The sequence below is a fragment of the Bos mutus genome, chromosome 7 (assembly GCF_027580195.1).
Source record: "Bos mutus isolate GX-2022 chromosome 7, NWIPB_WYAK_1.1, whole genome shotgun sequence".
NCBI classification, from domain to species: Eukaryota; Metazoa; Chordata; class Mammalia; order Artiodactyla; family Bovidae; genus Bos; species Bos mutus.
The window spans coordinates 90,372,377-90,399,195 of record NC_091623.1 but is presented as its reverse complement, the minus strand read 5'-3'; the positions used below and the strand labels follow the sequence as shown (position 1 = coordinate 90,399,195).

Sequence of the window (26,819 nt, the reverse complement as noted above, 5' to 3'; positions counted from 1 at the left end):
CTAGAAACTGGCTGCGGGAGCCTATTTCACTCCAGAGTTTTGCCCTGAACATGGAGAGCAGCTGGTGAAAGTGATCTTTGAGTGGCAAGGGACATAAAGCATCACCTCATGAAAGACCCTAGAGAGGAGAAACTTAGGGATCGCTGCCCCAGAGCAATGTACAGCTTTGTCCAGGGTGATTCAGAGGAACATTCGCATTTGAAACACAAAGTTCCAAGAGGGCTCTGTCCTGAGGTACATAAATCACAGAACATCCTACAGGCCCATGATAATCCAATACCATAGCCACTAGCCACATATGGCTATTTAAATGTCAATGTTAACTAATTAGAATTTTTATTAAATATTTAAAAAGCACTCCTCAGTCACATGAGCCATATTTCAAGTGCTGCCAAGCCACGTGAGGCTAGTGGCTGCTGGCACTGGACAGTGCAGAACGTTTCCATCACAGAAAGGTCCATCTATGACCTTAGAGATTGATCCACAGAGGTGGCCTTACCCTCAAGGACATCAGAAGAAACACAATAAAAAAGGAAAGAAAAAAAGGGAAAAATAAAACAAGGATTACCACTGGGAGATCCACAGGAATGATCATGTTTTGTCAGGTCACAACATCCAGCCAAAAAGAGATACCCAGGCAGCTGAGGAGAGCGCCTAAGTGACTTACCTGCCATTTCAACTTCCCTTTGTGGTCATTGACAACATATTTTCCCAAATTCCTTAATATAGTCATTTCCTACTTGGGAGTTTCAAATTCCATAACTTCAGAATCCATTATGTTCACAAAATACTACATAGCATCATGATTAAGAACATGGACTCTGAAATCAAACTGCCCCCGTCAAAACACTGTTTCAAAGCTCAATGGCTTGGGTGACTTTGACTTACTGGGTTATTCATTCTCATAGAAACTACATTTTCTCATCTGTAAAATGGGGATATTAAAATCGAGTTCACAAGGTTATTATGAAGGTCACATGAAATAATACTAATAAGGCATAACAGTATCATGAAATAGTGAATACTTGATAAATATTAGTTCTGGTTTACCCCAAGCATAATCTTATTTGGGTTTCAAAACAAACCCTCATCGGGGATTGGTGGGGATATGTAATCACTTTATTTTTCCTTTCCTCCATTTTACAAGTCTCCTTCAAAGCCTGACTTCAGTTCTAATATCTTCAGACTCTTCAGGTTGCCCAAAGCCTGGTCCCAGAATATAAGGACTCTTATCTTAGATTAAGTCACTTTTCTTTAATATTTTTTAGCTTCCCTTCATTGGGAAGCTCAGGCCCCCTAAGTACTAAGTGTGTTCCTAAGAGCTTCGAAGAGGGATCACATTAGTCTCATACTATGCGGGAAATTCAGAGTTTAGAGTGGGATAAAGACACACGCAGGGGTTGTCCATGACTCTTGCTTCAAGGTCTTGCATGTAGTTTAATGGGTCCTGGGGGAAGGCTGTGGGCCGGTGTGAATGTTGCCTGCTCCTCAGCCCTTAGAGTAAGTTTAAACCGGGCCCTGCCCGCTCCTCAGGACTGCGTAATAAAGACACCACATAACAAACGTGCAAATTCCCTATAAACCTAAATTACTAACGGTGCTGCAGGTTCTCTGCCCGAGGCGGCTCCTGTAAGAGAGCGACTCTTTTAAGAGGCGGGCCCCATCCCTGCAAACAAAGGAAGTCCCCGCCCCTGGTTGCCAGGGTGCTTTGTGGCGCCGCATTCTCATTGGTGGGCGTCAGCGGTGAAGCAGCCCGCGGCAGCCATTTCCAACGAGCTGGCGGGGGCGAAAGATGGCGACGCCCGTCGGGTGGTCGCAGGGGGGGTCAGGGTCGGTGTGTCTCGCCTTTGATCAACTGCGGGACGTGATTGAGTCTCAAGAGGAACTGATCCACCAGCTGAGGAACGTGGTACGCAGCCAGAGAGCTGGGGGAGGCCTGACTGGACGCCTACGTGGTGGGGGCGGGGCCAGGCCCTGTCCCTATGCCAGGGGCTTGCCGAGACCACATTGCCAATGGCGTCATCCGGAGGAGGCGGGGCCCCGATGTGTTGTGGCTGGTAGCGAGGTAGAGCCCAAAAGGGACTATGTCTCAGGAACATTTACCCAGAAATTTTAGAGAAAACCAAGTTGTTCCCTGCTCTCTTTGCCTGGTTGTCCAGGGCCTGGTAGATATGGCAGCCTATTCACTGAGCTTCAGTTTCCCCATTTGTAATTGGAGATGACTTCACTGTGTACAGAGTAACTATAACATCATCCCTATTGTGGAATCCACTCTCCATGCTGAGTGCTGTAAGCTCGTCACATGTTGACTTAAGGGCTTCCAACCCCTTTATGTCCTTTGCTTTTGCCTTGTCAATCAAATGCAAAGCTGGGACAAAGCACTGGAGCCACAAATTTCCTGAACATGTATGGTAAAATCATGGCCAAGTGGGATATATGATTTTTCTGTTTTTTTATCTTGATAAGAAGGTGAGGACATAGATAAAACTGACTTCACATCTATTTCTCACTCCAATGTTTGAATGCCGCTCTGAACACTGAATTACCTAAAGGTACCCAGGCCTTTCTGTTGACACGTGGTCTTTACATGTGTGTTCTCATTATCTGGAACACTTCTCTTTTCCATCCTTTTTTCTGGCCCACCCACATTTAGCAGTCAGATATCAGGGTGACATCCCTTCCCTTGAAGAAGTTCTGACCCTTCCCCAGGCTGAGGCAAAGGCCTCATAGCGCACATCATGGTGGCCATGGTGTCTTCTCCATGAGACTTATTCCTTGTGTGCAGGACCTAGAGTTGAGCATCAGTGAATCTTGTGGAATGAACTCTCCCTTCCTTGGGCCCCAGTGTTGTCGTACATGCCCTGGGCATCATCCATTATCTATCCCAGGCCCTGGTGCCTAGAGAAACCCCTCCCACCACAACCCCAGGCCCTCCCTGAACCAGGCTCTGTTGCAGATGATTCTCCAGGATGAAAATTTTGTCAGTAAAGAAGAGTTCCAGGCAGTGGAGAAAAAGCTGGTGGTAAGTAATGGCCTCTGTCAGCTTCTCATCTTCCCCCATTTCCCAGGATCCTAGTGGTTGGGCAGTCCTTGAGCACTGGTCTCTGAGCACCTCCAGCCCCCATAGTGAGGACAGAATCTTCCTGTACCATGCCTTCTACATGCCTGTCTGAGAAAGGGGGCTGATTAAGGGGGCCTAGGAGACTCAGCGTGGCTTGTGGTGATAAGGTCACTGCTGCTGCCCCTGCAGGAAGAGAAAGCAGCCCATGCCAAGACCAAGGTTCTCCTGGCCAAGGAAGAGGAGAAGTTGCAGTTTGCCCTCGGAGAGGTAGAGGTGCTGTCTAAACAGCTGGAGAAAGAGAAGCTGGCCTTTGAAAAGGCGTGAGTGGACCTTGGTAGTGGGGGAAGAGTTGGGGGTCCCATCTGCCCATCAGCCTTCCCACCTTCCTTATCTTCTCCACTCAGGCTCTCCAGTGTCAAGAGCAGAGCCCTGCAGGAGTCCAGCAAGAAGGACCAGCTCATCACCAAGTGCAATGGTAGGCGGGAGGCCCGCAGTCCCTCCCACGCTTGCTTACATGGGCACTTCCCTAACAGCCCAGTGCCTGTGTCCAGGGCAGGGTTTCACCCCAACTTCTGTCCCCGGCTGAGGATACAGGCCAGCCCAAGCGGGCCACACCTTCGCAAAGGCCTTCAGGGACCAGGCAGGCCACGGAAATGAGGGAAGTGGTTGGTGTACAATATTCTTCATGGCCATAAAGGAACGGGCTCGCTCCCATTTTTCTTGAAACATACGACCTTCTTAGTCCACCTTTTTGTTTTCCCACTTTTGGTGACTAATAGAAATAGTGTACTTTACTCATAACTCTGTTTTCAGGGAAAGAATAGTCCTGTATGGAAGCTGATCCTTAGTCTGAGTGCTGGGGACCCAACAGGGAGAAATGGGGACTGTGGTAATGTGGAGAGCCATACTCCTTCCCAAGGGCCTAGCACCTCTGCTGTGGGAACAGGGGCCCAGTACAGTCAGATCTTTAAAAAAGACTCTGGAAAGCACATTCTAATGGAAGCTTTTCTGACTTTTTCATGTTGGCACTAAATTTAAAAATTCAGAAATGTTTAAAGTATTGTATGGCCCAAGGACAATATGTCTGTGGGCCATTAGTTTTCACCTCTGCTCTGTGCAGATGTCTGTGGCCACTTGCTGGCTCAGCTGGTGCTCTGAGTTCGAGGCACTTTCAGTCAGCTATTCAGTGTCCTGAGACCTTAGAACTCCTTTTCATTTTCCCAGAATGCCAAACTCCCCTTACCTACTTTAAGAAGTAGATATGAATTCCATATGCAACATTTCCTTCATTCACTGCAGTGTTCATTTTGAGTAGATCAGAGTTCAAGCCCAAAAGAGGTTTAGGGTCTCTCCTGATGGGCCCTCACCTGGAGTCTTGGGCACCCCCTACCTACCAATGCAGTCTTCTCTTTCCCCTGGTGAGTACTCTCACTGGAAAGATGCCAGCAGGCTGCCATCTTGATCTGGCCAGGTGGACTAACAAGCCTCATGGTTGTCTAAGGCAACCTCATGGCCTCATGGCCTCTCCTGTGGCCCAACAGGCAGGCAATGCCTCCATACCCAAAGATGCTGCTCCCCTAGTCCTTCCCTTTTCCCTGGGTTTCCCCCCACTTCCCTAAAAGGAACCTAGGCTTCTCTCCTAGTGGTGAGGCCCTTCCTCTAGGACATTTCCTAGAGATCAGCCATGGCCTCACGGCTCTGCGTCTGCTTGTGGAAAGTGTGTGTGAGTCATAGGAGAGGAGCTGGCTGCCTCCCTGCAGAATGTTCTGAATTCCTCCAGAAGGGCACAAGCCCTCACCTGAGCAGATCTGGGGACCTGAGCCACCCCCTGGCCTGACTTCTAACGCCCCACACCTCCCTTTATGTGGTTCCAGGTTGGTTGTATACTTACATAGTTCCTTACTCTTCTGAGAGTCTTTTCTAACCACTCTCTCATTGGGTGCCATTTAGTCTAAATAGCTCTCATTTATTTTAAGATTCAAACAAATTTCTGATGCTTTTTTCCCATAAGAACTTCATAAGCAATCAGATTGGATTCACTGACTGACCTGGGGAAGGAGGTTAAATAGCACTGGTCCTGTGACCCAGTGAGCCGGGTTTTTCTTCTTTTCCTTCACCCATGTCCCTGTTCAAAATATGCTGTAATTTTTTACCAGATTTTCTCTTCTGAAACCTTAACTGCTTCAGCATTTTTGCATTTTCAGAGCTTACATTCTACTTAATCTTTGTCTAGCCTTTAAATGCTTTAGGATTTTCTTCTTGGAGGATCAGAATTTTTCAGGGCTCCCTGAGAGACATTATGTAAATAAAGCAACCCCAGATCCCTACAGCCTCATTGGATTTTAAGCCAAGACACAAAACTCATCCTTGCACTTAATCTGGGGGTAAGCTTTGCCACCACTATCTCCCTGGGGTCCTGTCTTCTCACCTGAAGCTCTAAGATAGGGCTGGGCATCCTGCTAGCCCTCAGTGGGTGGGTGGTTTGCAATGACTGAACTAGGCGTTGGTTTGCAATGACTGAACTAGGCGATGTTTCTAAGACTTAAACTCCCAGGGGACATCTTGTTTATTCATTCCACAAATAAATGTATTGTGCATCTATTTAATACTATGTGCCAGGTACTGTTTTAGGCCTTAGGGTTAAAGCTGTGAATAAAACAAAAATCTTTGTCCTTGTGGACCTTATAACCTAGTAGAGGAGAAGACATGAGCAAAACATGAGGTCTGTGAGATTTAAGTGCTAAAAGGGAAATAAAGCAGGAAAATGGGATAGGAAATATTGGGAAGTGAAGGGTTGTAGTTTTAGACTAGGAAGGGTCTCACCAAGGAGGTGATATCTGTAAAGAGCTGCAGGAGTTGAGGGCAGGGCTGACCATCTCTCTCCAAGGGCCTTTGCATGCACACAGGCGAGCCACCTGGTCCAGAATAGAGTTGTGAAGTCACTGACACACACCCCCACCCCATCAGGACTCTATAATAAACTCATCCTTACACAGGCATTAGCAACTACTCTTGGACAACCCCTGGGTCGGGGGGAGCCAAGTTCTGAAAAGACCCATGAGGGAATGCCTTATCTCAGGAAAGAGCCCATGGGATGGGAACCCCTCCTCCTCCCTGCCTCTCTCCCCCACAGAAATTGAGTCTCACATTATAAAGCAAGAAGATATACTTAATGGCAAAGAGAATGAGATTAAGGAGTTGCAGCAAGTTATCAGCCAGCAGAAAGAGATCTTCAGGTGAGGGGTCTGGGCCAGGCTGGGGGTTGTTGATGGAAGTGGGGAGCCAGACCTCTGCTCCCTACCCTGGGCTGTCCCCAGCCCACGCCCAGCCGGCTCCGTTGCAGGAATCACATGTCTGACTTCCGGATCCAGAAGCAGCAAGAGAACTACATGGCCCAAGTGCTGGACCAGAAGCATAAGAAAGCCTCGGGGACGCGTCAGGCCCGGAGCCGTCAGCGTCCCAGGGAAAAATAAAATGGTTGTCGCCTTCCTGTTATCTGCTGTAAAGCCCAACCTCTGCCTTCTCTGCTCTGGAGGTCCCCATCCTGACCCTGTCCCTGTGGGTACTTCCCTCAGGCCTCACAGTGGCCTGGACCCCAGGGAAGAGGCAGGGTAAAAGGCAAGACACCCCTTTCTTCCTCCCTGCCTGCCTTTTGGACCACCACCTGCCAGGCCATTCCTGTGCTCAGAAGTCTGAGGATGCGCCTCGAGTCTCCAGCCCCTGTTACTCCCCTGGCTTCCTCCCTTGGATGATAGTGGGGACCATGGGGGTATGGGGTTGTAGCCTAGGGAAGGACTACTTGGTTGTCTAGTAGGCACTATCCCTCTTACTCTTGGTATTAAATTCCTTCCTATATAAACAGCCCTGGTTACCCCAGCGCCCTTTGTGAATTTAACTCCAAACTTGAAGGGCTATGTGTGTATGTGCTGTGTTATGTGTCTGAGACACCCCAACTGGAGAGTTCAAAGATGGTGGGTTCTAGGACCACAGTGAATTTGGGAAATCGGTTTCCATCACATAACAAGAATGTTATACCTGTGAATCACTTTTGCATCTTCTTAGACTTCTCTGAAACAGAAGCTTATATGCACAAATGGAGGAAGAGGAAAAGACTGCTATGACGGTGGTGTGGTTTTTTGTTTTCCCCCTGCTATGTCTGTTTTTAAGGTGGGATAAAAGTCTGTGGAAGGGTTATGACTTTATGACTTACTCAAGTTGCATATACAGAGCTGAATGTGATGGCCAGGCTTGGTCCTCTCAGAAGCCATCACTAATGTGCCCTAGGTGATCAAGGGGACACACCCAGGCAGGGGACCCACTCAGGGGAGGCTGAGTCAGATTGTCAAGTCTAGCCTTTCCTGGGTCAGTGTGAGGCTGAGTGCGTAGGAGGAGCCAGTGCTCTTGCTTTAGGGCCAGCTGGGGCCTGAGTCATAGCAGGACCTTGAAGCCAGAAGTTTAAGGGCAAGTGGTGCCCATTGTCATCGTCCCAGGATAGTAACAGGTGGTAGCTGCTTCCCCATCAGCAGTTGTCCCCAGGACAGGTCCTGAAGTGATGGGGCCTGGAATGAGGGCATTGTGAGTGCCTGGGGGAACACAGAGCTATTCTTACCACAGGCCTTTAGAGAAGGGACCGCAGCTACCCTGCTAAGTCACTTCAGTCGTGTCCGACTCTGTGCGACCCCATAGACGGCCGCCCACCAGGCTGTCCCATCCCTGGGATTCTCCAGGCAAGAACACGAGTGGGTTGCCATTTCCTTCTCCAATGCATGAAAGTGAAAAGTGAAAGTGAAGTTGCACAGTTGTGCCCAACTCTTAGCAACCCCATGGACTGCAGCCCACCAGGCTCCTCCGTCCATGGGATTTTCCAGGCAAGAGTACTGGAGTGGGGTGCCATTGCCTTCTAAAAGATGCCATAGTAGCATCTGGGCCTTGTTCTACCAGCCTGAAAAGCTAGCACTGTCCCCTCCAGCCTAGGTTTCCACAAAAGCAGTGGGTCTAGCCAGGGACATGTTTTCTGAGGCCCCAGTACAACTTCTGGAGTTGGGGGAGCCCTCCATGCAATGCTCCTCTATCAAAGATATGGGGCAGGTGGTGGTGATGGTCACGGAAGGTGATGCATGCTCCCTTATGAGCTCTGGCTGGGACTGGCTTTGTGAGGGCCAGAGAGGAGGGGTGCGCTGCAGTGATGGGAAGATGTGGGGAGTTGACAGATGAAATTGCCAGACCTGGGTTGTCTGGTCTCCTGGCTCACACACTGATCCACACAGGATACTTGACCTCAAGCAGGTACCCGCTCAGCCTCAGTTCCCTCACCTGGGATGGACGAGTGGAGTTGGGCCTAGCTCCTGGGTCCAAGTTGGATGTTTGCCCTCCGCTCACCTTCCAAACCAAAGCCTGGAATGTCAGCCTAAGCTCTCAGGTTCACGCCCGAGAAGGGATCTAGGAGGGTAGGGCCCAAGGCCCTCTGGCTGGCTATGCCGCTGTCTTAGGAGCGGACGCGGCCGCTTTAAGGCGCGGTGACCCCCACGGCACCCGCGGGCGGGGCGGGGACAATGCGGGCGTCCGCGGCACCAGCGGAGGCGAATGCGAGGGAGGTAGTGCGCCGCGTCCGGCCCCAGCATGCTGACCGCGTTTGCCCAGCCAGCCCTGCCTGGGTTCCCAGGGCGGCTGCCTGCGGCCCCCGCTCGGCGCCAGGACTCGTCCGGTTCGTCAGGCTCCTACCACACTGCTCCGGGTTCTCCAGAGCCCCCGGACGTTGGGCCGGACGCAGAGGGCCGGGCGAATTGGCCCAGGGTGGCCCCTGCGCTGGGGGCGGGCGTGCAGCCTCGCCTGTCCGTCAGCGCCCAGAATAGCCGCCAGCAGCTACTGCCCGGCTCGGGTTTCCCGCGAGGCCCGGCCTCCGGCCTGCGACCACCCCAGCCCCAGCTGCGCATGCTGCCGTCGGGGGAGATGGAAGTCATCTTCGGCGCTGGGCCCCTATTCAGCCGCTCCGACGCAGAGGATAGAGAAGTGCAACAGCTCACGACGCGGGCCTTCCGCAGCCTCTCTCCTCCTGGGTCCACGTCTCCCATCCCTGACGAACCGCAGCCACAGGGCCCCGACGGTGGCTCCCGCTGGGCCACTTACCTGGAGTTGCGGCCCCACGCGGCGAGTCCTGCCACCCCATCGCAGTTCGAGTGTGTGGAGGTGGCACTGGAGGAGCATACCGCGCCTGCCAGGCCCCGGACGGTGCCCAAACGTCAGATCGAGCTGCGCCCTCGGCCCCGGAGTCCCCCGCGGGAGGCCAATGCGCCGCGCCCTCGACTGCTCCTGCGCACCGGCTCCCTGGACGAGTCTCTGAGCCGCCTGCAGGCTGCCGCAGATCTCGTGCAGACGGCGCTAGCCAGAAAACTGAGCCCGGCGCCCCCTGCCCCAAGCAACGCCACCTTTGGACCCACGGTGCCGCCGGAGCCTGCGACCCCGGAAACGCTCCGCAGTACTCGGGTGGCCCTGGAGGAAGCCAAGTCTCTGCCGCCTCGGGTGAACTATAGTTCAGCCCCAGCCAGGGCCCCAAGACCGTGGCCAAGCCTCCGGGAGCGCGCAATTCGGCGCGACAAGCCCGCGCCCGGGACCGAGCCTCTGGGTCCAGTTAGTTCCAGCATCTTCCTGAAGTCAGGGGAGAAGCCCGAGGAGGTGCACCAAAAAGAACCGAAGGCTCGTTTCCCGCGAGATACTCCGGCTCAAACCGTCCTGAGGGCACAGGGTCCGCCTTTCCAGTCTAGGCCCCCCTGGGAAGTTTCGAGTAAGGCTGTGAGACGGAGAAGCCCATCCCCGCCGTGGGAAGCCCCAAATGGGACCGTGCGGGGTCCTCACTGCACCTCCCCCCAGAACCTGTCCCCCTGGAATCGAACAATTCGGAAGGTGAGTAGCCCATCGATCCCGGAGGCATCCTCTACATGGGACAGTCAGGATGCTGCTGTCACGGAAACTGTCAGCAGAAAGAGCCCTTCCCCTCCGACCCTTTCCCAGTGGAATCGGGGTGTTGCCAGGGCAAAAAGCCCATCCCCCGAAGCTCCCTCCTCGTGGGAGGTGCCGCACCCGGCAGATGGGGATGCAGTTGAGGGAAGCAGGAGCCCGTCCCCGCCGACCTTGCCCTCGTGGGAGACTCCAGATCGTCCTGTTGGAACGTGGAGCCCATCGCCCCAGGAGACGTGGAACTCCACAGTGCAGAGTTCATCGGTAGTGTCTACGCGGGTAGCTATTAATGGCGCGGCCCAAGAGGAACTGGTGCCGCCCACGCCGTCTGCACCAGGGACTCCAAAGCTAACAGAGGTTCAAAGTCCGTCCACGCGGGAGATACCGGATCTTGCCTCCCGAGGCAACCAGCTGTCGCCAGAGGTGGCTGCACCCCAGCTGCCTCTCAGTCGCACCGTGGATGTCGATGTGCTCCCTGAAGCGGTGGGCTCTGGAAAAGCGGCCTCTGGGCGCCCGCGCGTGGCCATTCCGCGGCCCCGCGACGTACGCAAGATGGTGAAGACCACGTACGCGCCGAGCTTTGCGGCAAGCACCCCAGACTCAGGGGTCCCCGCCCCTCCTGCAGAACCCCGCGGGGAGGAAGGCAGCGCATCCAAGACACAAGAACTTCAGGCGCTGGGGCCCCCCGCCCCGTCTCACTACACTTCCATTTTTCTCAAGGACTTTCTGCCGGTCGTGTCCCACCCCTACGAACCCCCAGAGCCAACCCCAGACACAGTGCCCCGGGACGTTACCCAGTCCAACGGGGTCCTGCGGCGGAGGGCGGAGAACAGCACGGCGAAACCCTTCGCGCGCACTGAGATCCGCCTGCCTGGTGCCCTGGCCTTAGGCCGCCGGCCTGAGAGAACCCGGGGAGTCGCGGTGCACGGTCCTGGCGGAAAGAACCGGGATGCAGAGGCTCAGCGCTTGGTCCCAGACAACAAGGGTCGGACCAGCCCTCTAGGCGGCGCTCGCACCTCACCCCAGCAGTCGCCCATAGGGCCGGCAGAGACCCAACCTCCCGGACCGCCACGCCCCAGCTCCCCGCAGGCGCACCCTAGCTCGAGCTCTGGAATGGAATCCGAACTGGAGACGCCCCCTAAGGCCCTTGAGCCCGCGGTGGCGGTCCAGCCGCCCCTCCTGCGGGAGCCCCAGGCGTCGACTCGTAGAACGGCCCGGGCCCAGCCCCGCGCTGCCTCGGCGCCTCCGCTGGACCGGTCAGCGGACGGTTCCTCCCAGGGGACGCGTAGGCCGCCGGGGGCTGCAAACCCGGGGAAGGTCCTGGTGGACCCCGAGAGCGGCCGCTACTACTTTGTGGAGGCGCCGCGGCAGCCTCGGCTGCGGCTGCTCTTCGACCCTGAGAGCGGGCAGTACGTGGAGGTGCTGCTGCCACCCTCGCCCTCGGTGCCACCCCGCCGCGTCTACACTCCGCTGGCCCTGGGCCCCGGCCTCTACCCGCCAGCCTATGGGCCCCTTCCCGGCCTCTCACTGCCACCATCCCCCGGCCCGCCGGCCTTCAGCGGCCCGCAGCTACCCTGGGCCTCCGAGGCGGGGCCCCTGGACGGGATGTACTACCTGCCAGTGAGTGGGACACCCAGCCCCGCACCTCCTTTTCTTCTCTGTGCTCCACCCTCCAGCTTGGGTCCCTCGCAGCCCAACAAGGGCTCCTTGTTCCCTGTGTGAGGCCCCAGGGCCTGATCCGCATGATGTTGGGGCCTATTGATGGTCTTAAAGGTTTTGGCATCCAGTCCTTTACCCTCTTTTCCTTCAATCATCTCTTCTTTTACCCATCTCATGCCTTTTTGTTTTTTTCAGACCGAAAGTTACCTTCAGATTATTTGAGACACGTTGGAGTGGGGGTGGGGGGGCTAATGGAGCTGGAGCTCAGTAAATGGCTGTCTGTTTCCCCCACCTCAGCAAAATCCTATACCCTTTCCCCAAGTCCCAGAGTGTGGTGTGTTGGGGTGTGTGGGTGTGTGTGTGTGTTGTGGGCTGAAAAAAATGCACAACATGAGATTTGTGAATTAAGTGTTCAGTTCAGTAAAGTGTTACTTGGGGCAAAATGAAAAACTATAAGCCTGGGAGACAACCTCTCACATAAGTTGTCTATGTGGGGGTAGGTCAGTATATGTGTGATTTTGGTGAAGGAGGATAGTGCAATCAAGCACACATTTTGGAAGAAGATTGCTGCTAGTCACAATGAGCAGATGTCTATTTTATTGCTTTTCTAGATATGAGAAGATTGCAAGAAATGGGCTCATAAAAACTTCTCCTGAAAATAAATATCTAAAGGCCTATTTTGCCAGTTTCTCCCAGAGCACAGAGGGCCTCATTCCTGATCTCTGCCCTGAACTTTCAGGGTGGGTTGAAGGTCAGAGATTGCAATGGCTAGTGATTTCATCTTTGTAGAGGCAGGTGACAAGTGACAATTTTTAGTTGGCTGTGTGAAAAATCCCAGGACATGGCCCCAGGAACCGACCTGAGGGGGTGATGGGGTTTCTCAGGGACAGCAGGAAATGGGAGCTGCAAGGAAGGGGCTGCCCCTAGAGGTAGGGAGATGTCTGTCTCTCCCCAAAGGTGGGCCCAGCTGAGGTGGAGCAGGCTAGTGAGCAATGATGGGATGAAGGGAGAAGGACACTGGTATCAAGTCCATTATTCTTTGGAAGGGGATCTGAGTCTTGGCCTGGGAGGCTGTGGGGGAAAGTGGCTGGAGAAGGCCCTAGGCGAGGATCATCTGAGAAAGGGAGCTGCGGGAACAGGAGGTGGAGGTAAATCAGGGAAGTAGTATGGGAGGGGCCATGGAGGGTCAGCCTGGGACTTACTGGGGTGGGGACTGGGGAGAAGGTGGGAGGTGACTGTAGTCTGCAACTGGGAGTACTGCCCCTCATTCTCTCCTCAACTCCAGCCTCTGACTTGGCTTGTCTAAGCCCTCAGAACTGAACTGGCTCATTCTGGGGTTATAAGTGGGGGTTCTGGCTGTTCCCACCGAGGGGGGAGGAGCAGATTAGTGGGTCATTGGGAAAGACTTAAAAGCAGAGAGGATGGTTGGGCTGTTGTCAGGAGACTCTTGACCTATCTGGATGGGGTGGAGGGTGGGTTAGGGCTGGCGAAAGAAGGGATGCCCCTGTGTGGCGCTCTCAGCTGGTTCCACTCACCTGGTAACAGATGTGGCAACCATGCCTAGAGAGGGGCTGGCTCTGCAGGCTGTCACAGCGTAGGAAGGGACAGGCCCCACAGTGTGTGTTCCAATTGCCTCGAGACTCCAGGAGAGCAGAGGGGGACGCGCAGAGTGGGAGGTGCTCTTCGTGGGGGGTCTGTGTAGAGTACTGAGTGAAGTGACTGGGCCTTGCGGGACTGATACGTGGTGTGAAGAGTTTGCATAAGAACAGTTACCATTAGAAGCAGTGTTAGGGATGGAGATCAATGCCTTTCTTAAATTCCAGGCCTCTGGTGGACCTGCATCTCTTGGAGTCACTGCCCCCCTCGATTTGGATTGGAAACAGAGAACTATGAGTCAGAATAACCTGGACATCTTTCTGTGGCCAGAGATGCTGATGCCAAGGAGGGCCCTGGGCCACTCCTGGGCCCCTCACTTCATCGTGATGTGCAATAAACCCAATGGCCCCAATGGCTGGAAAAATTGGTGTGAAGTGTCTGATTTCCTGCTGCGGCCTCTTAACACCCCCTACAATGCCGTCCATGCCTGGGTGTGGCTTGGGGGAGAGTATCACATGTGTCTTTCATAAACTGGGGCATCCATCCTTCAGCAAACCTGCCTCTCAGGGAGCGAGCCCTAGGCTGGCAGTCACGCCTGTGACCTCATTTCTTCTGGCGGCTGAGTGGTCAGTGGGCCTTGGGGATCAACCAGGCTTGGGTTCCAGTCTCAGCATAGCCCTTCTAGCTGTGTGGCCTTGAATTTGTCACTTTTCTCTGAACCTTTGTGTTCTTGGGGGTAGATTTAAGACAACAGTAACCAGTCATCTCCTCCACCAAGGAGCTTAGCACAGTGCCTGCCATGTGGCCTGTCCCAGGTCATGAGAGGTATCAGCTCCCATGTGTCTTTGCCCAGGCCCAGCCCCTCTCCTTGCCTCATTGGCTGGAGCCAGGGTCCCACGAGAGAAGGTGCACACGTGGAGTCTCCAGGGCCCTGGGGGAAGGGAGAGAATGGGAGGGGTGAAGTGTCAGTTCCCCATTGGTCTGGGCCAGGTGTTCTGAAGCAGCCCCCACTACATACACACACACAGATGCACCCACACACCTGCACCCCAACCACAGCCCTTGCTCACTGAGTCAGCTCCACCGGCCATGAGGCTGTCACTGCTGCTACTGCTGCCGCTCCTTGGGGCCTGGGCCATCCCAGGGGGCTTCGGAGACGAGGCCTCACTCACTGCCACTGCCCCTGAGCTGGACGATGAAGAGAAGTTCTCAACTCACATACCTACTCACCTGCGATGTGATGCCTGCAGGGCGGTGGCCTACCAGGTGAGTCCCCCCTCCCCCAGCAGCTCTCCTGCCCCTACACAGGCCCCTTCTCAAGCCAGACCCTTCTATCTGCCTCAGGTTCCACCACTGGCCTTTGATCCCCAAGCCCACCCCCAGGCATCAAGCTAGACTCAGCCTTCCATGATATTGCCATCTTCACCTCACCAGAACCTCTGTGCCTCAGTTTACCTGTCTGCCCAGCAAAGAGCAGACAGACCATCTCTGGGACATGAGGGAGTCCCTAGCTAGTCCTCTCAGACTTCTCCCGTTTCAGGCCGATCCTGAAGTCCAGACTCCTTCCCAAAGCACACCTGGGGAGCACAGGGGTTTGTGTGCACGTGTGCATGTTTGTTGAGTCCGTGAGCCCATGAGCATGTGTGGGTGTCTTGAGTTCACATACAAACCTGTCAAGCGTGTCTGAGTACTTGTGTGTGTGTGTGTATGTGTGTGTGTGTGTGTAAGTGCTATAAGTACATGTGTCACTGATGACTGAGTGGTTTTATTTTCTTTGCTTGTTCTTGTGGTTTTACATCACGTGTGGTGATGGTGGGCAGGTGTGCCCTGCAGGAAGGCCCCCAGTGCCCAGGCCAGCTCAGCTTTGCCCATCCACCCACCTCATCCCAAGGCTGTGGATCCTGCCTCAGCTGGCACGTTCCCAGCTCTCTGGACCTGGGGGAGGGCCACGAAGTCAGCCTCACAGGTGCTTCCTGCTCAAAAGGCTCCGTTGCCTCGTTCTTCCTCCGAGACTCAGGTTTCTGCTCTCCCCCGCCTCTCCTTCTGCATTGAGTAGTTCTGAAGCCCTGGTTCTGAACCCCTCCTTATTCCAGATGTGGCAACATCTGACAAAAGCTGAGGCCAAGCTTCTCCCACTGGACTCTGGGGGCCGTCGTGAGCTGAGCGAGTCAGTATACACAGACGTCCTGGACCAGAGCTGCTCTCAGACCTGGCAGGGGTAAGTTGAAAAATCTGGCCCCTGCCTCACTTCTCCAGGGGCAGGCTGATGAATGGGGGTCCCCATCCTCCCACTCACACCATACACACTCCACAAGGTCTCCAGCCCAAGGGTAGGGGCTGGTTGGGACAGAGGCTGAACTCTGGAACCAGGAGCAAGCAGAAGATTGGGTGGCCAGGGGATAAGGGTGTTGTGTGACTTTGGGCCAGGGGCTTCTCCTTTCTGGTCCTCAGTTTTTTAGCAGAGAGGATCAGAATCTGGGCACTAAACTTGGTAGATGTCCCATGTGCCCCGCTTCGGGTAGATACAGGCTCCACTAATGCTGTCTCCCTCTCCTCCCTCCACCTCCAGCTATGGAGTTGGAGAAGTGGACCAGGTGAAACGTCTCATGGGCCCAGGACTTAGCACAGGAGCGCAGCTGAGCATCATGGTGATGATCATGGAGGGGCTGTGGCCCACCAGGTGATGACTGGAGGGTTGGAGTGGGATGGAGCCCTTGCAGCCTTGAATCTGCCCATTGAAGGCAGGGCAGAGTCTGAGGCTCCTGCTGGGCTCCCCTAGGCTCTCCAAGACCTGCTTTCACTACCTGGGGGAATTTGGAGAAGACCAGATCTATGAAGCCCACCAACAAGGTCGAGGGACCCTGGAGGCGCTGCTGTGTGGAGGCCCCCGGGGGGCCTGTTCAGAGAAGGCTCCAGACACAAGGACAGAGCTCTAGTCCAACTCCTCCTTCCTGGTCAGCCCCTGAAGACAGCTGGCCTCCCTCTTGATCTGCCTCCCTCCTTTCTGCAGGCAGCCTGGAGGAGGGGTGCAGGGAGGCTTTGCTCATCTGTTTTTCCTCTCTCCCTCCCTCCTCCCGCCTCGGGGGCCTGGGACGTGGCCAGGGCCTTTCCCTCTGGACTCAAATAAAACCAGTGACCTCGACTCCTTCTCTCTGCAAAAGGTTCTTGGGGGGCTGGGAGGATAAACATTGGTGTTTCTGCTGGAGAAGACCAGGGACAAGCCCCACAGTTTCCCAGAGGTAAGTGAGATCTGTCATGGTTGAAAATGTGAGTGAGCTGACAAAGGCACATGAAATCAGTTATCAGCACGTTTGGAACCCCAGATCCCTCAGGAGAGAAAACGAAAGCCAAGGAAAACTCCATAAGCACGTCACCTGCGGACACACCCACTGCAGCCGCTGCACTCGCTGTGCCCCTTTCAGAACACGAGTCTCCCTGGGTCTACGCCCAGAGGCTGCTCACTTTCTAGACTCTGCTTGTGACCCAGCTGGCGTGACTGGGCCCTGGGGCAGGGCAGGGCAGGGCGGGGTTCCTAGAACAGGCTGTATTCCTGATCTTGGCTCTACGTCCTCCCCAGAAATTCTTCTCACCTGCGGCCCTTTCTTTAGCAGCAGAGGAAAGAGCTCCACCTGGGTTGCACCTGAGTCTGGGTATCTGGGGTCAGTGATGCTCAAGCTTGTAGTTTCCTTTGTATCTCTGGGAGGTGGACAGAACAGACACTGTAATACTCTGTTGACACCTTGGCTCAGACAACAAAAAGACTCAGGCAGAGTCCTAGGTGAAATGGCAGGGCTGGGAGGGAATTCACATTTAGGGGTGGGGGGAAGGATAGTGCTGGAGGAATGGGGGTGTCCTAGGCAGGCCCTGACCACTGTGGCTTCCCTGAGCTGCCCTGCAGCCCAGCGCTCTGTGTTCCATCGCCTGTTCTCCACCTGCCTGAGGCCCCTCCCCTGGCCCTCAGGAGAGAACCCTGAAGCCCAGGGAGAGCCAGGGTCCAAGGCATTGGCTGAGGCATCAGAAGTAGCAGGTGTGGAGCTGGGAGCTGTGATGTGGACCTGCGTGGTCCTGTGTTTGTGAAGTGACTTAGACTTTGCATCAGACTATGGGTGTGTTTGTGCAACTGTGTATCTGAGATCATGTGCAGCTTGCCAGCCTTGTCTCCTTGTGTGTGGTATGTGGTTTGGGTAGACTTGAATGACCAAAGGACAGTGTGTGGAAAGGGTGGGGCTGTCTCTCCAGCCCCTTAGGGAGTACTGAGGAAAAGAGGGTGGGGAGGAAAGTGCTGAGGAGTACAGGCTTTGAACTGGTCAGACAACTTTGGGAACCTGGGAGCAGTAGCCAAGAAGGGAGAGGAGAGGACAGGCAGGCAGAACAACGGGCTGGAGGCCGGAGCAACGGGCTGGAGGCTGGACAGGCCTTTGGATTCAGGACTGTGACATGAAGCTGCTACCCAGCTGGACAGCGGTGCTGCCTGGGAGCCCTCGGGGCAGGGCCTGGCCGTGGGCACAGCCACCCAGAAGTAGGTGGACCCTAAGGGGGCCGGGAAGGCACGGAAGGGAGCTGAACCTGGGACCTCGGGCTCGGCCCTCGCCAGCCTAGAGCCTCAACCCCTGGGCTTTCCCCAACCCCTAGGAGGGGAAGATGGTCTGGCCCAGGGCTGCTTCAGGGGTTGTGTGGCCGTCACACAGGGCCTGACGCTTAGAAAGGCCCCCCAATTTGGTTTAACGCTCTGCTGTTGCTGTTTTAAAAATTATAACACTTGGAACAGGGGTCCCAGGTTTTCATTTTGCACTGGGTCCCACAGAGCACACAGCTGGTCCTGGCTGGGAGGGAAGGAAAGGAATCCTTGTCCTGACACAGAGGACAGGCAAGACCGGGCTAGCCCTGGCAGCTCCTTGGGCCCATCTGATTTTGCCTCACGGACCCTGAGTGGTAGTGGTGAGGAGGGCAGTCCTTTATGACATTTAATGTAGAAATAAATACGGTGGGTTTAGGTGTTCAGGTAAACCTAATTTTTGGAACGGTTTTCTAAAACCTTGCGACCTGTGTGGCCTTGGTCAGATCACATCTCCTAAATCTGTTTCATCAGCTGTAAAATAGGTTAATAGCACCCAGAGCCTGGGGTTAGACTTGATGATACAAGGATGTTGCTTGGCACACAGTCATTCCCCAATAACAAGATGGGTTATGATGATGATAATGATTAACTTTTTATTAATAAGTAGGGAAAAACCTGATTCAGAGCGTGACATCATATGTGCCCAGGTTCACTCCCTTTCTCCTCACCTCACCCAGGGCCTGGTACCCTTCCAAGGGCATCCTCTCCTCACCCTCACCCTGGCCCTCTCTTGAAAACTTGTGGCCCGTGCCCAGGCTCAGGTGTGGGCAAGCAAGGGAATGCTCAAGAGGTACATGTGGCAGAGGCTTGGGCGGCCTTTTCCACTACAGCCAGAGTTAATACGTTACCTCAGCCTGGGCCCTCCTTTCGCAATCAGTGATAGAGATCTGGTTACAGATTTACTTCAAACAATGCCTGATATGTGGAGTAAAGTCCTCCTTGGCCTTCGTAAAGCCAACCCTCCTTCTCCTCAGGAACGGCTCACACCTGTGCCCCAAAGATGAGGGCCCGGGAGGACGCTGAGGGCCAGACACAGGTGCTGGGGGATGAGTAGGGGTGGGGGTGGGGTTGGGTGGGTCAGGGGTGGGGTGGGGCACTCTGCAAGCCTGCTCCCTGGGAGGGCAGAGAGAAAAGTTCTGATGAACTGGATCAAGAGTGACTGTCCCAGGTGGAATGTGGCAACTGGGGGAGGGGGTGGGGGTGGCAGTGGGGGTGAAGGAGATTTCTGCTTTGGGACTGGCTGACTCCAGCCTGGAACCAGCAGGGGGCCAGCCTACCACCCTGCTAGGAGACACTCCAAGGACTGGGGCACTGGTGGGACCAGATTGGATCCAAGAGGGTCTGTCACAGTCTTCAGCCCTCTTGGACTCTTCCTGGGGTACCTCCAGGCTTCTGACTCACGGGCCCATTCCCTTGGCTAGAAGGCCCAGGTTCCAGGGGCTCCAGGAGCCAGCACAGTGGACTCATTCCTGCACAAGGCAACGTGAGGTGGGAGCCAGGTGTAGCCAGGCCAAGGGAGAGCTGGGTAGGTGAAGCTTGAGGGAGGGCAAAGGCCCCCGTCTGTGGAGCCAACAGGCCACTCGGAGCCCCTGATTGATTCTGAAGCAGAATGGACTTTTCTGGGTGTCAACGCTCCCTGCTGAGTTATTCTATATGCTGCCCCCAGCATGAGTCCCTGGGTTCAGCAGGGACCTCCACAAGGGACCCCCCAGTGTCCCTGTCCACAGAACCCAAGTTTGACATGTTGTACAAGATCGAAGATGTGCCGCCCTGGTACCTGTGCATCCTGCTGGGCTTCCAGGTGGGCATCTTCCCAGGGCCTGCCCCCTGCGCATCCCCCACCCCGACCACCCTCCACCCACCCCAGGATCCCAGCCCCCTCCCTGGCCAACGAGGTCATCCTGGGTAACAGGAAGAGAAACCTAAGGTCAGCTGCAGTGACTGTTGCCAAGTCGGTGGGGAAGAGGTTTGATAGGGCCTGAAAGGGCCAGCGCATCACCCGCCAGGGGGAGCGCCAGTGACAGGGAGGAGGGCCCCCGCCACAGCAGCTTGGGCAGATTAGCGACTCCCAGAGAGGTGAGCAGTCGCTCTGTGGGAATCCCTTATGGGAGTATCAGTCCCGAGTGGGCTACCTGGCAGGGGTGGCCTGGGCTCAGGCCCACTGAAGCAGGTGTGAGGGCTCTGAGGCCCCCCCTGCTTCCCGGTGGGCTCCCTGGGCCCTGCGTCACACACTGTCCCCCACACTCTCCCCAACCCCTAGCACTACCTGACCTGCTTCAGCGGCACCATCGCTGTGCCCTTCCTGCTGGCTGAGGCGCTATGCGTGGGCCGTGACCAGTACATGGTCAGCCAGCTCATTGGCACCATCTTCACCTGTGTGGGCATCACCACTCTCATCCAGACCACACTGGGCATCCGGTGAGCTTCCCCATGTGCCACCTGCACCTCTGACCCCATTCCCGTAGACACACACGCAGTGACCCACACAGCAGGGGCAGTCTCAGAGGACTCTCGTGGGACACAGAGAGCTGCTATTTGTGCCCACCTGCTGCTTTGGCTGCCAGGCCAGACTTAGAGGCAGGTGGCTGGGGTCCCACCCTGGACCCCTGGGGGTTCCTCAAGGAAAAGGAACGTGCCTAGCTGGGTTCTCCTCAGTTAAGCCTTACTCTGGGTAATCGGGACCACTCGCTCTCCTGCTTCCAGGGCCTTTGCGGGCCCCTTCAATGGCCTGTCCTCCTGGGGGCTCCCTGCTCCTTGTGCACAGTCCTAGGCCTGGGTGGCCTAAGGATGGTTGTTTGTGGGAAGGAAGGTTGTGACCAGAGCTTGCACACAGGAGCCAAGCTATCCACTCCTGTGCCCATGGCCCGTCACAGTGCAGGAGCTGGTGCTGAGAGAGAAAGGGAGCAGGTTATGGGTTAGGGGCTCCATTTGTTTTCTTTCTTAGGTGCCCAAAATGTCGCCGAGTCCGGCCTGAGGCCTCAGTGATTTCCCTCTGTTCTGCCCCGGTCCCTGTTCCTCTGTGTCTCTGTCCCTGTGATTCTCCCGGTGCCTCTCTCTGTGCCTGTCCCCCGCCCTCTGTCTCCCCTGTCTCTTGCTCCTGCCTCCCCACCTCCCATCCTGTCCCTGTGGCTCTGTGCCTCTGCTTCCAGGCTGCCGCTGTTCCAGGCCAGTGCCTTTGCATTTCTGGTCCCAGCGAAAGCCATCCTGGCCCTAGAGAAATGGAAATGCCCTCCAGAAGGTGGGTGCATTTCTGGGGTCTGCACTGGGAAGGGGAATCCCTGGAGCCTGGAGGTCGGGTCTGTCCCATGTCCATTCAGAGCAGCGTCTTTACTTTCTCTCTATCCATGTGTGTGTTCCTATCTCTGCCCACAGAAGAGATCTATGGTAACTGGAGTCTGCCCCTGAATACCTCACATATTTGGCACCCACGGATACGAGAGGTGGGTTTGCATGTGGAGCAGAAGAGACCTGCACTTGAGAGTGTGGTTAGATGGAGGGGAAGGCCACTGCTGAATTGGGGTATGTGAGAATGTGGTCCAGGAACTTTTTCTTTATAATTTTATTTGTTTAATTAATTTATTTCTGGCTGTGTTGGGTCTTGGGTGCTATGTGGGCTTTTCTTTAGTTGCGGCAAGCAGGAGTTATTCTTCGTTGCAGTGCATGGGCTTCTCGTTGGGGTGGCTTCTCTTGCTGCAGAGAACAGGCTCTAGGGCATGCAGGCTTCAGTAGTTGCATCATGTGGGCTCAGTAGTTGTGGTACCCGGGCTCTGGAGCACAGGCTCAATAGTTGTGGCGCACAGGCTTAGTTGCTCCGAGGCATGTGGGATCTTCTTGGACCAGGATTGAACCTATGTCTTCTGCATTGGGAGGCAGATTCTTTACCACTGAGCCACCAGGGAAGCCCCTTGGAACTTTTTTTAAAAAAACAACATAGATATCATGGCCTCTACATAGTGACTTACAGCTGATCTTGCTTTTCCAGGTCCAGGGTGCAATCATGGTGTCCAGTATGGTGGAGGTGGTGATTGGGCTGATGGGGCTGCCTGGGGCCCTGCTCAGTTACATCGGGCCTCTTACAGTCACCCCCACTGTCTCCCTCATTGGTCTCTCTGTCTTCCAAGCTGCTGGTGACCGAGCGGGCTCCCACTGGGGTATCTCAGCTTGGTGAGTGGGCACCAGGCCTGGTCCTTGCCCAGCCCCAGTCCCTCACTTCCCTCATGTCCTGCCCCCTTAGCCTTGGCTCTTGCCCCAGCACAGCCCACCAGCCATCTTCTCTTTGTGCTTCTGCCCCCAGCTCCATTCTCCTGATCGTCCTCTTCTCCCAGTACTTGCGAAACCTCACCTTCCTGCTGCCTGTCTACCGCTGGGGAAAAGGCCTCACTCTCTTCCGCATCCAGATCTTCAAGATGTTTCCTGTGAGGAGCTGACAGGCAGCTTGGGCTGGGACCAAGGCAGGGGCTAGACCTATGTCCAGGGCTAAGGCTGGGAGAAAGGGCCAAGGCAGTAGGGGAGCTAGAGGCAAAGATGAGGTCCCAGCCAGGAATGGGGGCCAGGGTCTGAGCTAGGGCTGGGGCACCATGGGGCTGGGGCTCGGGTTAGCTGGTTAGCCTGGACTGAGCTCCCTGGGCCCTCAGTGGACCCCTCACCCACCCTCGCTTCAGATCGTGCTAGCCATCATGACCGTGTGGCTGCTCTGCTATGTGCTGACCCTGACGGACATGCTGCCCTCAGACCCCACAGCCTATGGCTTCCAGGCACGAACAGATGCCCGAGGGGACATCATGGCTATTGCTCCCTGGATCCGCATCCCTTATCCCTGTGAGCAACCCATCTGGGCCCCTGTGCCTCCAACTGAGACCATCAATGTGGCCCCTGGTGACCCCAGTCCATCTGATGACATAATAAGTATCAACTGCACATTTAAAGTGTTCCAGGCAGAGTGCCAGTGTATTCCGACATAGCCTCACTCCAGCTTTATGACTGAGTGATCCCAAATAAGCTCCCATCCCAGGCTGAGATCCTTTTACCCCTCTCGCTGCTCTACCCAAGTACTGCCTGTTCTACTCCCTGACTCAGCTAGGAACACTCACTGCATCCATCTGCCTGTCTCCCTGTTGCTTCAGGTCAGTGGGGGCTTCCCACTGTGACTGCAGCAGCCGTCCTGGGAATGTTTAGTGCCACGTTAGCAGGCATCATTGAGTCCATTGGGGATTACTATGCTTGTGCCCGCCTGGCTGGTGCACCACCCCCTCCAGTACACGCTATCAACAGGTATGCCCACCTGTCCTCCCTAATGTCTGATCCCCTCAAAAGTCACTCGGGAAGCAAACATTGGGACAGAGTTGAACCCCAGAGGAGAGGGACAAGGAGTTGGGCAAGTCACTAACTCACCAGGATTGGTCCTCCTTACTTATGAAGTGAGGATGCTCCCATCACTTGCTGTTGCAAATAGCTGAGGAATAACAAAGTCTTAAAGAAACCACAGTCACTGACAGCCTTCCGTGTGTCTAGCCCTTGGTGTGCGTTCTCTCCTGCAATCCATTAATGGCTCTGTAAGACAGGTACTCCTATTGTCCGCATCTTACAGATGAGGAGATTGATGCCCAGAATCACCCAAAGATTAAGTGCCAGGATAGTGGGACTAGCATTCAGACCTGGGATCCTGGCTTCCAGACCCCCTTTGGCCTAGAGTGGGGGACGACTATGGACAGTTGGTTGTAGCTCGCACAGTCCTAGGGATGCAAGAGATCTGGCCAGGGCAATGGGAGGACGCAGGCCAGGATAGAGCACTGACCAAGGCCCCCACTTGCCCTTTCCTTACAGGGGTATCTTCACCGAAGGCATCTGCTGCATTATCGCAGGGCTGTTGGGCACGGGAAATGGGTCCACCTCATCCAGTCCCAACATTGGCGTCCTGGGGATTACCAAGGTGCCCGGATTAGCCAGAGCGGCCCAAAGCCCCAACTCCATTCCACGTACTGCAGGCCCTGCCACAAACCAGTCCTACTTTGGCCTAGGCCCCGCCCTACATCCTGCCCTGACCCATTCGTGCCCGGCTCTTGTAACAGGCCCTGCCCACCCACCACACCCCTCCCCTCCCGCAACTAACGCTCCCCCCAGCTTCGTCCCCTGGGTCTAGCACCAACCCCTGGCTCACTGGCAGGTGGGCAGCCGGCGCGTGGTGCAGTATGGTGCGGGCATCATGCTAATTCTGGGCACCATTGGCAAGTTCACGGCTCTCTTCGCCTCACTCCCTGACCCCATTCTAGGGGGGATGTTCTGCACCCTTTTTGGTGAGTGTTGCGCGTGCTTTTGAAGACGCAGCGTGGTCGCAATGAGTGGAGCCCACTCAGTGGGCTAGGAGCCTCTAGCGGTTCTCTTGTGCCCTCAGGCATGATTACAGCTGTGGGGCTGTCTAACCTGCAGTTCGTGGACATGAACTCCTCCCGCAACCTCTTTGTGCTTGGATTTTCCATGTTCTTCGGTCTCACGCTGCCCAATTACCTGGACTCCAACCCGGACGTCATTAACACAGGTATTCCCAAGAGTCTACCCATCTCAAGGTGGGGGAGGTATGGTGGGCTTGACTCTGAGCATAGCCTCTTCCCTCAAAGGCTCCACACAGCCAGAGCCACAAATCCTCCCCAACTCTGGATGTTAGTCAGCAGCCAAGTGGCTAACCAATAACTGTCCTTTACTAAGACATTTTCTGTGTCTTAACTTTACATGTGCTCTTTTAGTTTTCACAACAGCTCCATGAGACAGATACTATCTTCATTACAGATGAGAGGGGTTAAATGATTTGTTGCAGGACAAGCAGCAACCAGCAAACTGGGATTTGAATCCAAGGATGGGAAAGGCAGAGGGTATAATCCTGAATGTCCGGATTTTGTACTGTCCCATCTCCACACCTGCTCGAGGAAGTCAGCAGGCTGCGCAAGTGGGGAGCGTCTCTGAGATCTGTTCTCTGGATGAGGCCGTCACGTTCACTGGCCTTTGGCCTGTTCCACAGGCGTTCCTGAGGTGGACCAGATTTTGACTGTGCTGCTGACCACGGAGATGTTCGTGGGTGGGTGCCTCGCTTTCATACTGGACAACACAGTGCCAGGTATGGGTCAGCCCTGGGAGGGGAACAGAGAACCATGGTGGACTCATAGGCAGTCCACCAGATGTCTCCGGAGCCGTGGCCAGGTCAGATGCAATGCAGGCTCTGCAGGGAGAAGCAGGAACAGATGGGCTGGAGGGAGAGACCACTGGCCTCATAGAGGCCAAGTTTCCTCTTGGTCTTGAAGAGGATGTGGCTAGGAGAGTCATTCCTGGGCCCCATGAATTGTTTCCTTGCCATTTCTTGGTTGCCACTGGATTGAGGGGTGCCTTTGTTTTCTTAGGATAGGACAGGTGGGAATGTAGCATTAGTATGTTGGCAAAACCCACTCCAGATATGCCAGTGATCTGTCATGCTGGCTACCAGGAGAGCTCTTAACATTTCTCTTTGGTATCAGGGCTTTTTACAGGGGTCATGGAGGATACTTTGTGGGGTCCCTGAGAATCCTCCTAGCCCATGTTTATGTGCCCCCAAAATATAAAAACTAAATGTCACCAGGTATTCTGACTAGTAATGAGACTTGTTAGCATTTACCAAATATTTACGGGTCAGGAAGGGAGCTAAATGTCTCATTTTATCCTCAAAAACTATCCTGTGAGACAGACTATCAATGCCATTTTATGTGAGGAAAAAGAATCAGGGGTTAGGTGACTCACTGAAGGTTTTAAACACTGCAAATTTGGGATTTAAATAAAGTCTATCCAATGCAGTTAGTTCACAGTCTGTGTCCCAGCCACTCTACCACTTTGCTGGAGAGTTCCAGGGGAAGTGTAAGATCAAGGAAAGCTCAGTGGGGACAGAGGCCAGATTGCATTAGTCTACGGAGATAAGAGATTGGAAAAACAAGATGATAGCTCTCCGTCTGCTGTCACTTAACAGCCTAAATATAGCTGGCTCCACTTGCTTTCCCCTCTCTGAAGACACAAGTGTCTACTCAGAGCACAGGAATCAGGGGCTGGCTGTGCACAGCTGGTGGGTTAGAGTTTACATAGGGAAGGGGCAGGGCTCCCTGGTACTTTCAGGGATTTTAGATAGCATCAGATGAGGGAGCTCCTGGTAGAAGCTATCCAGTGAATAGATGGATTTTGGTACCTGATTATGGTACCCCGCCCTCCCTAAACATATCACCTAAAGGAAGCTGAGGTGAGACCTGAAGCTCATCCTGTGGATATGAAGACAGGGAAGTGGCAACCTTGATGCCTAGGGAATCCAGAGAGATGGAGGGCATCTGGGTAGGCAGCTGTACAGAAGGGTTTGTGATTTGGGCAGCTGGATTAAGCTACCCAGATGTTAACAGCCTCAGAGTGCCAGAGTTCCTCACATCCCTCTCCTTCAACCCAAATGCCCATCATTAATCCATCCCTGCTGATCATTATATGTATTATGCTGCATAGTAGGTAAGTCCTTCAATATGTATTGATGAGGAATCTGAAGCTCACAGTGGTTAAATCATTTGCCTAAGGTCACACAACCTGGACTCAAACCCAGGTCTGGCTGGCCCAGAATGCAGTCAATAACGGAGTCATACAGCTTTATTCCGTGGGACGGGTACACTGTGGGCACAGGCCACTTTATACTTGCTCTTTCCCCTTTACCCACAAACCAACCTTAGAGGGGCAAAAAGTTTAGTTCAGCAAGTGCTCCTGAAGCCTGCCAGTATGGCCCTGAGTCAGACACATAAGGGCAAAAAGTCATCCAACAAAATAGAAAGTGAAAACCGAGTTGAAAGCAATTTACAGCAGTAAGTTTTCATATAAAGATGGGGTCGATAAAGGACAGAAATGGTATGGACCTAACAGAAGCAGAAGATATTAAGAAGAGGTGGC

At 54.6% G+C, this 26,819-nt stretch overlaps 4 protein-coding genes across 6 annotated transcripts in view; all 4 read left to right on the top strand.

The window, feature by feature from the left end:
- The first annotated feature begins 1,749 nt into the window (after positions 1-1,749).
- On the top strand, positions 1,750-6,938 carry SPATA24 (spermatogenesis associated 24). 2 transcript variants are annotated; one of them, XM_005900174.3, is made up of 6 exons: positions 1,750-1,909; positions 2,957-3,022; positions 3,251-3,381; positions 3,466-3,536; positions 6,195-6,297; positions 6,405-6,938. In XM_005900174.3, exons 1-6 carry the CDS (start codon positions 1,793-1,795, stop codon positions 6,532-6,534), a joined length of 618 nt encoding a protein of 205 aa, XP_005900236.1. In that variant the 5' UTR covers positions 1,750-1,792; the 3' UTR covers positions 6,535-6,938. The 2 variants fall into 2 exon arrangements, with proteins under 2 accessions (XP_005900236.1, XP_014335066.1); XM_014479580.2 differs by lacking the exon at positions 6,195-6,297.
- Positions 6,939-8,649: 1,711 nt separating this feature from the next.
- PROB1 (proline rich basic protein 1) lies at positions 8,650-13,815 on the top strand. Of its 2 annotated transcripts, XM_070374430.1 has the most exons (2): positions 8,650-11,635; positions 13,498-13,815. In XM_070374430.1, exons 1-2 carry the CDS (start codon positions 8,681-8,683, stop codon positions 13,798-13,800), a joined length of 3,258 nt encoding a protein of 1,085 aa, XP_070230531.1. In that variant the 5' UTR covers positions 8,650-8,680; the 3' UTR covers positions 13,801-13,815. The 2 variants fall into 2 exon arrangements, with proteins under 2 accessions (XP_070230531.1, XP_005911845.2); XM_005911783.3 differs by having other exon boundaries at positions 8,651-13,694.
- Positions 13,816-13,953: 138 nt separating this feature from the next.
- On the top strand, positions 13,954-16,212 carry MZB1 (marginal zone B and B1 cell specific protein). The gene is made up of 4 exons (XM_005900173.3): positions 13,954-14,536; positions 15,364-15,488; positions 15,840-15,950; positions 16,050-16,212. Exons 1-4 carry the CDS (start codon positions 14,360-14,362, stop codon positions 16,204-16,206), a joined length of 570 nt encoding a protein of 189 aa, XP_005900235.2. The 5' UTR covers positions 13,954-14,359; the 3' UTR covers positions 16,207-16,212.
- A 1,367-nt stretch (positions 16,213-17,579) lies between these two features.
- SLC23A1 (solute carrier family 23 member 1) overlaps positions 17,580-26,819 on the top strand; it is a 17,405-nt gene continuing 8,165 nt past the window's right edge. Inside the window, exons 1-14 of the mRNA XM_070374431.1 lie at positions 17,580-17,789; positions 18,863-18,924; positions 19,555-19,689; positions 20,149-20,306; positions 21,038-21,126; positions 21,261-21,328; positions 21,871-22,052; positions 22,183-22,303; positions 22,550-22,706; positions 23,012-23,159; positions 23,712-23,817; positions 24,052-24,181; positions 24,280-24,423; positions 24,901-24,996. Coding sequence (XP_070230532.1) covers positions 17,708-17,789; positions 18,863-18,924; positions 19,555-19,689; positions 20,149-20,306; positions 21,038-21,126; positions 21,261-21,328; positions 21,871-22,052; positions 22,183-22,303; positions 22,550-22,706; positions 23,012-23,159; positions 23,712-23,817; positions 24,052-24,181; positions 24,280-24,423; positions 24,901-24,996 — 1,678 coding nt within the window. The 5' untranslated portion in view covers positions 17,580-17,707. The remainder of the gene's footprint in view (positions 17,790-18,862; positions 18,925-19,554; positions 19,690-20,148; positions 20,307-21,037; positions 21,127-21,260; positions 21,329-21,870; positions 22,053-22,182; positions 22,304-22,549; positions 22,707-23,011; positions 23,160-23,711; positions 23,818-24,051; positions 24,182-24,279; positions 24,424-24,900; positions 24,997-26,819) is intronic.

Excerpts from the sequence above, each read along its gene's own strand:
- SPATA24 (XM_014479580.2), top strand. The coding sequence starts at position 1,793 with ATGGCGACGCCCGTCGGGTGGTCGCAGGGGGGGTCAGGGTCGGTGTGT. Across the intron at positions 1,910-2,956 it reads TCCACCAGCTGAGGAACGTG|ATGATTCTCCAGGATGAAAA; the intron begins GTACGCAGCCAG and ends GCTCTGTTGCAG. Across the intron at positions 3,023-3,250 it reads CAGTGGAGAAAAAGCTGGTG|GAAGAGAAAGCAGCCCATGC; the intron begins GTAAGTAATGGC and ends CTGCCCCTGCAG.
- PROB1 (XM_070374430.1), top strand. The coding sequence starts at position 8,681 with ATGCTGACCGCGTTTGCCCAGCCAGCCCTGCCTGGGTTCCCAGGGCGG. Across the intron at positions 11,636-13,497 it reads ACGGGATGTACTACCTGCCA|GCCTCTGGTGGACCTGCATC; the intron begins GTGAGTGGGACA and ends CTTAAATTCCAG.
- MZB1 (XM_005900173.3), top strand. The coding sequence starts at position 14,360 with ATGAGGCTGTCACTGCTGCTACTGCTGCCGCTCCTTGGGGCCTGGGCC. Across the intron at positions 15,489-15,839 it reads TGCTCTCAGACCTGGCAGGG|CTATGGAGTTGGAGAAGTGG; the intron begins GTAAGTTGAAAA and ends CTCCACCTCCAG. Across the intron at positions 15,951-16,049 it reads GAGGGGCTGTGGCCCACCAG|GCTCTCCAAGACCTGCTTTC; the intron begins GTGATGACTGGA and ends GGGCTCCCCTAG.